The sequence below is a fragment of the Onychostoma macrolepis genome, chromosome 07 (assembly GCF_012432095.1).
Source record: "Onychostoma macrolepis isolate SWU-2019 chromosome 07, ASM1243209v1, whole genome shotgun sequence".
Taxonomy (NCBI): Eukaryota; Metazoa; Chordata; class Actinopteri; order Cypriniformes; family Cyprinidae; genus Onychostoma; species Onychostoma macrolepis.
This window is the reverse complement of record NC_081161.1, coordinates 9,558,254-9,572,825: the sequence shown is the minus strand read 5'-3', so window position 1 is coordinate 9,572,825 and position 14,572 is coordinate 9,558,254. Positions and strand designations below refer to the sequence as shown.

Here is a 14,572-nt window from a genome sequence, read left to right as displayed (position 1 = left end):
GCCATGGGTACTTGAGTTTATTTTACAGGGTTGCTACAGGATTTTTAAGCTCAAATTTAAGACTTTAAGACCTTTTTTAAGACCTGCACAAATCAAATTAATACCATGAGCAGGGTAGGGCAATGTCTATGGTAAAATGACTGTAAAAAGAATGATTTACAGTTCAGATAGGAGTTTTCACAAAAACAAAAAGTTCATAAAATGATACACTTCACATTTCAGCCTTTAAACCATTTATTAAGAAAATGGATGAGTCAAAAGTATTAATTATTATATTCATTTAAACAATTATCAGTAAATTATTATATTAATTAAATAACATACAAACATTTTACTGTTTAGATTTTCATAATGAATTATCCCCTTATAGATCCACCAGTTCACATTTACAGTTCTGCGTGTTTGCAGGGTAAAAACATGGGTCGATTTTTGCATTGGTCTGAACAAAAACAACCCAATGTTCCTGCAATACCGGAGGCTGCAGTTCTAGGACTGCATAGGACCCTAATTTTTTGGGACAGCACCATCTATTCCAACAGAGAAGACATGATTCAAACATAAAACAAACAGACGAAAACAAACAGCACATCAGATGTGAAGCACTGCAGCTAATTAACTGAAGTCTCACACAGACACAAGTCTTCTTTCCAAGAAAACTGAATTTTAAACCTTTTAAATAAATTAGGTTAAATATTTCAAGAGGGCTACCAACGGGTATGTTTAGGGTTAGGAGTTGGTTAGGACAATAATTAAGTGTATACAATTAAATAACTACATACTTCCTTAAAAATAATAATAATAATAATAATAAACAGAATTGAATAGCAAGTGCTATAAAATAGCATGAGCCACTAATAGTCAGTCATTTACCAATCGCTTTTATCCAAAGCGACTTATAAATGAGGACAATGGAAGCAATCAAAATCAACAGAAGAGCAACGATATGCAAGTGCTATAACAAGTCTCAGTTAGCCTAACGCAGTACACGTAACAAGAGATTTAAATAAAAAAAATTATATAATAAAAAGAAAACATAGAATAGAAAAAGAATAGAGCAAGCTAGTGTTAGTTTTATTTTTTATTTTTTTAGAAAACAAGCAGTAAATGAATAGAGTGCAAGTCTAAAAGGGACAAGTTTTTTTTTTTTTAAAGAATAGAATTAGAATAGAGAGAGGTGTGACGTTCTTCATTCTCTCACGTTCTTTTTGGCTCATTAAAAATTAATCTTGCTGCAGCTTTCTGGACATAATAGATACATACAAAAGATCAATAAATAAAATAAAATAATTAAAAAACAAACAAAACAAAAAAAACTATAGGGTCCTAGAAATCCAATTCTGAAACTACAGTATTGCAGGAATACCCTACTCACAACAACAGCCTTATTGAACATGCACATTCATTCTCTGCCAGCAGGAGGCGCTTTCGAACTGTTTCTGCGCTAAGGCTGTACACAAAGTAGCGCAACACCAGACTTTATTTATAGCCTTTTGAAGTTTAACGGTCACATTAAGCTGTATTGCGATTCTGGTCTGTACCCAAATTTAAGACCTCTTGAAATCATAATTAAGACTTTCTTGTACAATTTAAGACTTTTTATGACCTTAAAGGGATAGTTCACCCAAAAATTTAAATTAGATAAAGATTTACTCACCTTCAGGTCATCCTAGGCGTGTCTGACATTCCTCTTTCAGATGAACACATTCGGAGTTATATTCAAAATTGTGCCGTCTATTCCAAGCTGTATAATTGCAGTGAATGGTGCCCCTGTTTCTGAATCTGAAAAAAAAAAGTACCCATCCATCGCAAAACTACTCCACACGGCTCCGGGGTGTTAATAAAGGACTTCTGAAGCGAAACAATGTGCTAGTTTAAGAAAAATTTAGATTCTTAAAACTTTGTTGGGAACGCGCCTGCTTGAGAGACCGGAAGCTGGACTAAACGGTTTATAAAGTTTTAAGAATCTAGATTTTTCTTATACTAACGCAAGTCCTTTATTAACACCCCGGAGCTGTGTGGAGTAGTTTTGCGATGGATGGATACTTTTTTTTTCGGATTCAGAAACAGGGGCACCATTCACTGCAATTAAATTAGATTGGAATAGACAGGACAATGTTGAATATAACTCCGAATGTATTCATCTGAAAGAGGAATGTCAGACACGCCTAGGATGACCTGAGGGTGAGTAAATCTTTGGCTAATTTTCCTTTTTGGGTGAACTATCCCTTTAAATTTGATAAAGTAAATTTAAGGCTTTTTAAGGACCCGTGGGAAGCCTGCTTTACAGTACTTGGGTTTGGATTTGTTAAAGAAAAGCATTGAGATTATTGGTAAATTGGTGACCAATTCGTATGAATTTCTACAATCTCATTCGTATGGTTTTCACACAATCCGTTTACGGCTCAATGATGATTAGGTTTAGAGGTGGACATTCAAAATCTCCAACTTGTAACATAGCAGTGTTTTCTCATAAGATCAGGTTGAAGTTTCCACTACGTAAATTTTGAATCTAATGCTTTCAGATTATTTCACATCAACATAATTTGACTGCATAGTTTGTCTCATCTTTTATTCACATACTGTACAACTTTATAAAGCTCAGCAACACTTTTTTTTTTTTAAACCATAAAAACAAAATGATCAAGATACTGTTTGCTTTAATACATACCAGAACATCTCTGCCAGGATAATGAACACTAACATACAGTAAATCCCCCAAACTCTGCCGCCCCACCCAGTGCTAGCAGTGATTCACAATAATCCCAGTAGCATTAAGACTAATGACAGTAGGTATTAAAGATTCATTACAGTCTGCTGAGGAGGAACGGCCATGTTGTGACCCGGGTTGACTCTCATATGGCTCTAGCTGGAATGTTTCTGTTGGACTGAAAAACACCAAGCCTCACTTAGGCCTGGAAACGAACCCAAGCAACCTGCCAAACTCCCAGAGACCCTTACCTCACACACCGTCACACAATCACACAAATGCCTTTAAACCCACTGACTCACTGAAGTAAACTACAGAGCTGAAGACTGTGCCAAGCTTTAGATATTTTGAAAATTGGACTGTAGAAAATGACATCAGAAAAATGTAACGACCAAAAAGTTAACTACTTTTAAACCAGAAGTCCAAATACCAAAAATAATTATGGAAACTTTTTCAAACTTGTACTATCAGGAAAAACTGAAACCTTTCAACACACAAGGTGCTTTCAAACATATTCTGTACAATTATTTAATTCTAAAAGAGGCCCATTGTGTGGCTACAATTGAAATGTCTGAATCACGAAACTGAAGTCTTTACTAACCATCTGATGCATTACAACGCAACACTTCTATGACTAAAGATACCAGCAGCGCACAAATCCCAAGCACTGAGTCAACAACTCTTTAAAAATGGCAGCAGAAGGTTTGTTGGATGAATAATCCTCACTACATATTAGCCAACTCATAACACAGACTCCCAACTATCAACGCTACTGCTCTGGCAGAAAGCCAGGGTGAGATGAGTCTTTGAAATTGATATTCTCACTCGAGCAGAAACGTTAAGCTTCAGAGAAGATTATACCCATAACAAAAGCCTGCTAAAGAAGAAGAAAGTGGCGTACAAATTAAAGCTCCTGCATTTGAACTGCCAGGCAACACTTCACTGCCAATCCGAAATACATAAACGCCTTTCTAAACTTCTGTTATAGGCCTTGAAGAACAGGCTGAAACGCATCAATGTGCCTGAAAGAAAAAAGTTTTAAAGTGATAGTTCATGCAAAAATGAAAATTGTCATTAATTACTGTCATTAATTACTCACCCTCATGTTGTTCCAAACCTGTAACACCTTCGTTCATCTTTGGAACACAAATTAAGATATTTTTGATGAAATCCGAGAGCTCTCTGACCCTGCATAGACAGCAACAGAACTACTACTTTCAAGGCCCAGAAAGGTAGTAGGACATCGTTAAAATAGTCCATGTGACAGTGGTTTAACCGTAATGATATGAAGCTACGAGAATACTTTTTGTGTGTAAAGAAAACAAAAATAACGACTTTATTTAATAATTTCTTCTCTTCTGTGTCAGAAGAGAAGTCATTATTTTTGTTCTGAAGAACAAAGGTCTCATGGGTTTGGAACGACATGAGGGTGAGTAAATAATGATAGAATTTTCATTTTTGGGTGAACTAACCCTTTAACATTTGTAAAAAGTAAGCTTCAAATCAGTGCACCGTTGATCATACATCCAGAAACATCATTCTTTTCTTAAGAAACACGTGAGTGGAGCTTGGCCGTGAAATCATCATTAAGTTAATGTTCTGGAGGTGCCAGATATGTCTTAGGTTCTCCACCTTCAGTGTAAGTCTATGGGAAGTGCAAGTCTGATATCTTAAGTAGACTAATACCGGACAAGCCACATGATTTTAGGTATCACTCACGTCGGACAAATTAGCAAACACCGCTAGTTAAAACATTAATACTACACATTTGTACACCAGCCTTAACTCCCCTGCACTTAAAGAGCTTCGGGCACAGAGTGTGTGTATAAACCGGCAGTGTTGTCATTAGAAAGAGTGACAGATGTGTCACCTCCATGTGAGTAAAGAGGAAGAGACGTCTGTGTGCTTGGCCACTCCATACGCTCTGCATTAATCGGTAATGAGCAGATCCACAATCTCACTCTGCAAACAATTAAGGCCCATCCTCTCCACTCAAGAGCCATTCAATTGTGCCAGATGGTTGGACATTAACCCATATGCTTAAACATTAGCCTTTTTGTAAGCATGCGGGACAGCAAGTCAAAAAGTCAGATTATCTCAAGTGTTTTAGATTGAAATAGACAAATAAAATTCCATTTCTACCAGTATGCACTGCACATTTTAGGCATCTCACTAATCTGACACAACCAGTTTAGTTCATAGCACTTTACTAACAAGCTTAATCTGCAAGTTAAAAAGGGTTTGGTGCTGTGCAGGAAAGCCTGCCTTCAGGAATTGCGCAATAAAATAAAGTTTTAATGAGAATGTGTCATTAATATTTTATGTAGAAACAATTTCATTCAAATCAATAAGGCACTCAAAGCTGTTCTGTTCTGTCAATATACTGTAGTCCCAGCTGAAACAGCAGTATATTGAGCATAAAACATATTTAGCCATGACTCAGACACAGTTAAAAAAATAAATAAATAAAAATACAATTCTGCCATGTTCAATGTTCAGACCGTTCTTTACCTTACGATAACTGGAGGCTGTCGAGCAGTAATAAAGTACCATAAAAGTGTTCCATACAACTTGTGCACTTTGCTGCAAATCTTCTGAATAAATTGGATAGCAAATAAGGTTTAAGAGCTTCTGCAGCTGGGATGATTTTAGGGGAAAAAAGTTCTGACACACAAAACTATATTAAGACGACTTTGAATATGGAACAAGAATATGGATCTAGAAATGTAGCTTTTTTCCCTCCTTTCTGGAGCTTGCTAGATCCAGTGATGTATAAACAAAGAACTTCAGACATTTTGCTAAAAATTTCCTTGAATGTGTTCCACAGTAGACAGAAGTTTATAATGATGACTGATAATGATGATTAATTTCATTTTTGGATTAAATATCCCTTCAGGCCAAAAAATTCAGTTGGCTCAATTAACTTTTAATAAACTTCAGTTGAACCAACATAAAATTTAGATCGTCTTACTTCAAAAATCTTTTACAGTGTTCCATTTTAAAAGAACAGCCCACAGTTGCAGAACTAAAATCTGATTGGATGAGACAAAATATACACTCTTAAAAATAAAGGTGCTTCATGATGCCATTGAAGAACCTTTTTGTCTAAATGGTTCCATAAAGAACCTTTAACATCTGTTTCACAAAAGTTTCTTTGTGGCGATAGAAGGTTCTTCAGATTATAAAAAGGTAAGAAAGAGATAGTTCTTCAGAGAACCTTTGACTGAATGGTTCTTTGTAGAACCAAAATGGTTCTTCTAATCTATGGCATCGCTGTGAAGAACCTTTTAAGCACCTTTATTTTTAAGTGTACACACTGAGCATTAGCGGAACATTAATAGTGACTACATTAGTGAAGCTATATATCCAACTACATTACTTGGCAAAAGATGTTTATGTATTGAGTGATTATTATTATTATTAATAATGAATGTACTTATTTATTGCACATTATGTCTTATATAAAATGCCGACAACAACATGCCAAAGCAATAGGCCACAAGAGACAGTTGCTTTGATTTTATCTTGGCCTCTTATGGTTCAAATACACTTTAATAAATGTGTGCAAACAAATTCTTCTGATTCCGACTTTTAACCTATCATTCTTCCAGTAACAAAAAACCCTACCAGTAAACTAGACACAGAAAAGCACTAACCACAGTAACTTTGATAATGTTATCAAAACAGCATCATGTGTGTCTTGGTGACAAAAGCCAAGTGGAATTCCTAGCATCACTGGAATCCACAAGAGCAGCTTTGAAACCAGTTCTTTCGGCTACATTATGACTGTAACATTGTATTGCATGACCTAGTGTTTGCCTTTCTAAACTATCATCACTCAAAGAGGTTATCTAGGTTACAGAAACACACAAAACTGGAAGCAAATCAAAGAATGTGACAATTGCACACAACACAATAACTTTGTTTGAAATACTCAACGGCATGCCTTTAATAAACCGAGGCCGAAGAGCGAATGGCTCTCAGACCTCAAAGGTAATGCCTCAGGATTCAAAAGGCTCACCAAGACAAATGACAAGTTGGCGTGACAAGTTTTTCTGTTCACACTGAAACTGAAAATGCTGCATGAAGCGACACAAAACACAAGACAACCATATACGCATGATGTGTTTAATATACAGATACCAAGAGTGACACGACAGGAATGGTAACCAAGCGACCGTCAGAATGTCTAGACACATAGAAGTGGGTTTACGACAGAACACAATGTTTCCTAAAGATCAGATCTAAGCTCAAACCTATGACTTGCTTCCAAATGGTATTAACCTTGTGTTCAGGTCAATCTGACCCACTCTAAATTTTCAATCTGCTTCAAATAGTGGTTAAATGTTTTTTTATTTTTTGAACACATAGATGTGCTTTGGAAGGCTGTACAAATTTTTATATTGCGTTTGTGTTGGGGTCAAATTAACCACACATTAGTTTCCAAGCCAAAAATCAACACTTTGAAAACCAGCAAAAAGTAGGGTAAAAAAAAAAAAAAAAAACTTCAAAGCAGATTGTTGAACACTTAAAATTGAATACATGAGAACCTACACAATTTAAGTTTCAAAGTTCAGTTAAAATTTAAGAATCCAAGGAAATTCACTGTTTATTTTTTTTTTTTGTCTAATTGAGTTTTACCATCAAAAAATGACAAATGTTGTTTTTGTTTTTTAGTTTAATGGACCTCAATTGCCAGACTGTTGCAGCACAGATAAGGAACTTATTTTACACTCGTGGAGTCTGAAAACCAGACATAACAAAAATGCAGAGAAAAAACAACAAACACTTCTTAGACTAAGTACAAATAATGTTAGGTACTATTTGCACCTCAGTGTGCAAATAACGACTAGAAATAGTCATGACAAAAACTTTTTTATTTTGTGTCTTTGCAGCTAATTTTGAACAAAAATATGTTGTGGGTCAAACACAATAAAAATAGATGTGGATTTTTAAATTTCTCATATATTTTATTTTTTGGTCTCTGAAAAGTTCCAATAAAGTTTTTTTTTTTTAAATAGTGTTGATTTTTGGCAAATTGCATGGAAACAAATGTGGGACAATTTGACCTGCAACAAAAGTTGTACCCAGTTTTTGATTAATAATACCTAATAAACTTTTAATAAACTCTGAAAGGACTTTCAGACAATTCATAGATCTATAAAAACCATTGCCAACAACCTTGTGAAATATGAAATTTATATAAACAGCTCTTACCTCCAGCACTGGTCCGGCACCCAGAATGATCTGCTCAACTCCACTAGCAAAGCCTTTCTGACTTAGAGCCGTGAGATGGTGGATCAGGAAGTTGGTGCTTTGAGTCTTGCCTGATCCACTCTCCCCAGAAATAACAATGCATTGATTCTGCTTGCTCTGCAGCATAGCATGATAGGCCACGTCCGCCACCGCATAGATGTGCGGCTCCAGCTTGCCCAGCTGGTGATTATCGTACATCTTGACATATTTGGGGTTATAGATAGGAAGGAACTTGAAGGGGTTGATGACTATGAGGATGCTGCCCACATAGGTGTAGATCTTCTCCTGCTTGAAGCGACTGCGCAGGTTGTCCAGCAGAGTCTTCTCGTTGAGATCCGGCAGGTTACAAAGGTCATCGAAGTCCTTCGGCAAGGGCTGCGGCAGGAAGCCCCGCTCCACCATGCGCCGCCGCTCTTCTGTGACCTGCAGCCACATTTGCAAGTTGCCGTAGTGGATGGAGCCGTCGAGGTTCTTCTCTCGCAGTAGGAAGCGGTAGTCCTCGCTGCTGAAGCGGTTCTCCAAGGCCATCCGAGGCCACAGCATCATGCGCTGGACGGGAGAGTCCGTAGGGTTGAGGATCCATTCTTCCCCACCGAACTCCTTCACTTCTGCCAGGACATAGCATTTTGTCCGATCTAGCTGCAACCGATCAATGACCTGCTCGATGACCTCCGCGGCCGAAGTGATCTTACGGGCGGTGACGGGGCAGTAGATGGTGCCCTCAGCGATGACCCCTGGGTAGATGCGCAGGGTGAACTCAGAGTCCTCAAAGCGTCGTCTCCCGCCAACATCATGAACACTCATATTGGAGCAGCAGTTTCCATCAGCACTCACTATACATCCTTCAAACGGGCCGGTACTGCTTCAAGACATTACAACTGCCAGAGAAATAAAAAGAGACAATGAGAATAAGAACATAAATTATATTAGTACTCAACTGGGTTTTTCAGTGGTTGATAATATCTATTAATTATGAGAGCCAACACACTATTTTGAAAAGTTGTTGAACAATAATTTCACACAATATTTAGTGAATGTGAAAATTAAAATGTGAAAGCATTAAATGTCCGTTATCCACTGACAAAGCGTTCACTAAACTTTAGAACTAACCCTGCTCGTGTTAATCAAGTAGGCAAAGTTATCAGCTGATCTCAAAATATTGCCCAATTAATTTGTCTGTGCTGCATAGCCCAAAAACATTGCAAGCCTAATAACAGGGGTTGGACAATGAAACTGAAACACTCAAATATAGTGTTGGATTAGGGCTGGGTGATAGGACCTAAAATCAAAACCTCGATTATGACTGTCGAACGATTATTTGATTTATTTATTTTTAAATTCTTTTAAATCACACCTCTCACGTGCAAGACTCCAGTCATACCTTGTGTGTAGTCGGCACTACAAGCATCTTTAAAAGTATCTGTTTAAGGGAAAGTCGGTTAGAGGTTCTGAATTTCGGTTTCAATTTCTTTTCAATTAAACGTCCAGCCCTGTGTTGGAGGTTTCGTGACCATATGCATGGTCCATATGCATAAATCTTCACTGATTTACACTCCATCAGGAAGGTCAGTGTGCGAAGGTTGAATTAGCAGAGCAATAGCACAGCTACTGTAATCCACACAACCTAATGGGAGACATATCAGAGTTCAAAGGAGGACAAATTGTTGGTGCGTGTCTCGCCAGTGCACCTGTGACCAGGACAGCAAGTCTTTGTCGAGAGCATTGGTATCCAGGTTAATGTCGGCATACCACCACGAATTACGAACCACATCCAAACACTAGTAACTGTCAACGCATGAGGAAGCTGTCTGAAAGGGATGTCCGGGTACTAACTCGGACTATATCCAAAAAACATAAAACCACAGTTGCCCAACTTACTGCAGAATTAAATGTGCATATAAAATCTATTGTTTCCACCAAAATTGTTTATTGGGAGCTCCACAGGGTCAATATTCATGGTTAGGCTGTTACAGCCAAACCTTTGGTCACTTGTGCCAATGGCAAATGTCAGTTTCAGCAGCGCAAATCTTGGCCTGTGGACAATGTGAAACATGCTTTGCTCTCTAATGAGTCCACCTTCACTGGCTGTGTGGAGAAACCCCAAAGAGGCTTACCCACCCAGACTGCTGCGTGCACTGTTTGGGCAGCAACATCAGATGGGCACGTCCCTGCCAAGAAATATCGAACCATTTTGGAAGACCATGTGCGCCCAATGGTTCAAACATTGTACCCTGAAGGTGGTGCCATGTATCAGGATGATAATACACAAATACACACAAGAAGACTGGAGACAGAGTGTTTTGACGAAGATGAAAGTGAAGGTGAACATCTCCCATGGCCTGCACAGTCACCAGACCTGAATATTATTTAATCACTTTGGGGTATTTAAGAGGAGCAAGGAAACGTTTTCCTCCACCAGCATCACGTAGTGACCTGGCAGCTGCTCTGCAAGAGGAATGGCTCAAAATCACTCGAGCCACTGTGCAGGACTTGCATCTGTCATTCCTAAGACAAATTGATGCTCGTTTGGCAGCAAAAGGCGGCAGTAATAAATTACTGTGGTCTAAAATAAGTTGTTTCAGTTTCATTGTCCAACCCCTGTAGACTGTACCAACAATATACAATGCTTTTGGGAAATGTAGAGGTATCTGTCACAAGCAAATATATCACTACTGCAATAATAAATTAGTGGACACAAGTAACAGGTTTCATTTGTAAGGATATATTATATATCTGTAACCTCACTGGTATCGCCCACTATTAGCATTAGTAAGACCAACGATCAATTTAACCAATATTCTTTTTTTTTTTTCTACGTAATCAGTTACCAGTTCTTTAAAAAATATATCAAATTATACGAATGAATGTGCGTTCAACAAGATGTAACAATGTTTCAGGGATATTTGAATTACAAATTTTCAAAACAGCAATGCATTCTGAAGAAAGAAACAAATTACAATACAACTTTGCATAAATAGTATGCATGCAGTCTTCTTTTAGATTTCTTTCATCATGCATCAAACACGCTATGAATTTGCAGACATTGCAAAACATACATTTCTGTCCGGACATCTAGATATTCTGTATTCATAGACATGTTCTCTTTTAGCAAGAGTACACCAAGTCAGTAATCCCACTCATAATTTCACAAAACTAACAAACCAAAAGATAAAGTTAAATGATTAGATACAGTTTTTAAGTGATTAAAACAGGCTGATTTAAGAGTTACTATCAAGAATGGGCAGATTTGTGTTTCAATACACACTGGGTCACTATCTGTTCTCAACAGAGCACAGAAAATCAGCCGGCTGCCAAAATCACCAGCTGCCGCCACCTCTAACAGACACACAATAACTTGATTCACAACCATCCACTTAATAATGCCCGAATAGTCTCCAAGGGTTACTATTCATAACAGAAGCACTGTGTACACTGATGCAAAATAAAAACATGGTAATTGCTTTGGTAAAGTACTATACAAACGGTACATAAATGTCAGTTTAACATAATACATCTGACTTCGCTATAAACGCCCAATAAACTAGTTAATTTACTGAAAGAACACCCACAGACCTATACGTGTTTGAAGCTAAACAAATCATGACTCTACCTTCAGTCTTCACACAATCTGATGTGTTATTTCAGCTGCGTGCACAGGCTATCTTTGAAACAACAACTCAAACACTAACAGCCTTCGGTGTTTCAATACAGGAGCCCGTTCAGGAGCAGGGCTTTATTTATTTGTACTTGTGAGGTCAATGTGGCTCCTGTCTGCTGGTGCCCGTCTCTCATCAGGAGCCAATGAGCCCCCCTCTTGTGCGGCTGAGACTGATATCTGGAGTCCAGCCAGCGCTCTCAGGTGCAGAGACAGGTCTCACTGAGGTCTCTGTTCAGTCCTCCATAGTAATGTTATTGATATAACAGACAGAATCTACACAGGGACATTTGCAGCACACTGAATTGTGTTGGATGAGCAATGGCTTGTAGTTAGACATCTTTTAAACATCAGGATTGTTTTAGGGCTTAACTGCAGTCCAAGACTTGTTCAAGTAGAATGTTTGGATACCATTAGTGGAAAAATAGCTGTTAAGGAAATGGATACCAGAGAGTGTTATGGCAAAACTAACAGATCCTATCATCCTGTAGCTGGTTTCCAATACACTGGCTATGTTTAGGAATACTAGCATAGCTTTTGTGTACTGTGCAGTACATACTGCATACCATTTTAACCGCATGTGAAAAGCATGCAAAATACAAACAATAATATTCTACAATGCTGTCACATAACCTCAACACATTACAGGTTTAATTTACCAAGAAGTCATCATCCAGCAAATAAATCCTATCACTTGACATTTCTAATCTAATTTTTTAAGCTGTTAAAAGCAATCGACATTTAGTTTTTGACTTTTTAAAACGGGTACAAATGAGGATACCAACATAAATGTTTCTTCATATTTAGAATCTAAAATTATATTGAGATATATTTAGTATTTATTGAGTTACGGGCATACAAACTTTGGGGAAAAAAAGCATATTTTTGTTACTCAGACATGCATGTATGCAATTGTTTTGATAGAGCGAAAAGGATCCATTTCTAGTTTCCACATTGTTTGTTCTTCAGACATTCCTCTTAAAAGAATAAGTATCAGCTGTGACCCACATTTGGTTTTTGACCACTGAAAATGTGTACAATTTAACAATTTTACAACTTAACTTACTCATGGGCCACATTGAGATCCTCATATCACATTGAGATACAGCCATTCAAACTTCAGAAAATAAGTGGGGGTTTTTTCATATTTTTGAATGGTCACTTGGCATATAATGGAATAAGGATGGCTAAAGCCAACTAATTTTAAGTCTTTTTTTGGAAGTTTCTGAAATGTGGTAGATTTGACAGTATTAAATATACATATTTAACACTAATAATTTATTGTAAATCTCAAAAGTAATATCTATCTTCTGCATATTATAATGTTGTGATAATTACTTTCACATTATTTAAATGCAGTGATTTTATTTTAATTTGTTTAGAAATTATATTTATTTGTTAGATAACATGACAATAATTATCAACTAAATGGTATTACAGAGAACTTCAACATTAGTGCACTGCACAAATGAAAGGTGCACTGCACTACGGCATTCAGAAAATATATACTGCATATTGTACATAGTGTGCATACTGTATTCTCATAATAGTGTTTGCAGTATGTCATCATAAATAGTGAATATTATATTATTAATTTAAATATAATTATATAAAAATACAGTAACAAATGTGTAAATTTGTTAACAAAAATGCACACTAAATATACTATATCAAAAAACTACATCATACTTTCTGATTTCTGGTTCACAACACAGAATAAAATGAACATGCACACACAAACACTCATGTCCACCTCGGTGCACTCTGTAATGCCTAACCAGATTGCATAAGGAGCCATAAGGAGAGTATTAGAGGTGCACTTCGCTGAGCTCTCGGAGGATTTGGGGACCTCGCAGCAGAGCAGATGGTCAGCACACTACTTAAAGGATAGCAACAGATTTAGAGGAAGATTCTGCTCCTGGGTCCACGCTGCACCATATTTACCATACTAGATCAATCAACTAATGACTGCAGCCTGAGAACATCAGGAACTTCACACTTCACAAACTTGATCTAGTCAAAAAGAAACCACATATTTAAGAAATTCCAAGAAAGGAGAGGATACAATTTTTTTCCAATCAAACACAGGTTGGGTCACATAGTAGACGTACCAGACATTTTGAGGCTGACAAACTTGGCAAAGATGATCTATAATCTTCCTTTAGTATCAGCAGGGCATTCTTGAACAAAATAACTTGATGTGGACAGTGAGGGTTTCGGCCTGTGATCAAGAGTGCGAATCTCTTGGCAGGAATTTGCACTTCTTTGTAACCAATCTTTATCACATGTGAAGGCTTTCTGAAGCATGTCCTTGAGAATGCATGAGAAGTGTTGTAACTTTCATGGACAGTGGATGAGTGTGGCTGGTAAAGCCAAACAAATATTAAACAAATATAGCACATGCAAATTATACTATTTTTGTACCATTTAATACAGTAATGTTATTGTATTACAGTAATAATAATATAATGAGAATAATAACTCTAATATATATATATAATAACTCTAGAATAATAAAAAATGATTCGAATAGAGTGCAGTCAGTTTCTGGAAGTAAAAAAAAAAAAAATAATTGTTCGATGTAGGAGAATCGACTGGATGATAACTTTTAAAGACAGAAGCTACGAGATTGTTAATGGACAATTTTACTGTGTGCTTCTGTACAATCCAACAGCTCCAATTTTTCAAACAATCGTGTTTTACGATTCTGCAAAGAAATGTCCAATCAATCAGAAAAACGTAACAAAGTAAATCACGCCAAAACTATATACTCTATAACCACTTAAATATTTGTCTATACACACACACATCTTTTGCAATAAATGTATACTATTTTTGCTTCTGTATACACACAATTAATATTAAATCAACAGTTTTATATTTATCCATATAAATATAAATAATAATTAATGATAATGTCATTCACAGCACTTCATGGGATTGTAGTTCTTTCC

General features: G+C 36.8%; 1 protein-coding gene across 10 annotated transcripts in view; it reads right to left on the bottom strand.

Moving 5' to 3' along the window:
* Window positions 1–14,572, bottom strand: part of myo9aa (myosin IXAa) — a 126,129-nt gene that overhangs the window by 89,850 nt on the left and 21,707 nt on the right. For all 10 annotated transcript variants that reach the window (XM_058781028.1, XM_058781030.1, XM_058781034.1 and 7 more), the window contains exon 2: window positions 7,925–8,841. In XM_058781028.1, coding sequence (XP_058637011.1) covers window positions 7,925–8,767 — 843 coding nt within the window. In that variant the 5' untranslated portion in view covers window positions 8,768–8,841. The remainder of the gene's footprint in view (window positions 1–7,924; window positions 8,842–14,572) is intronic.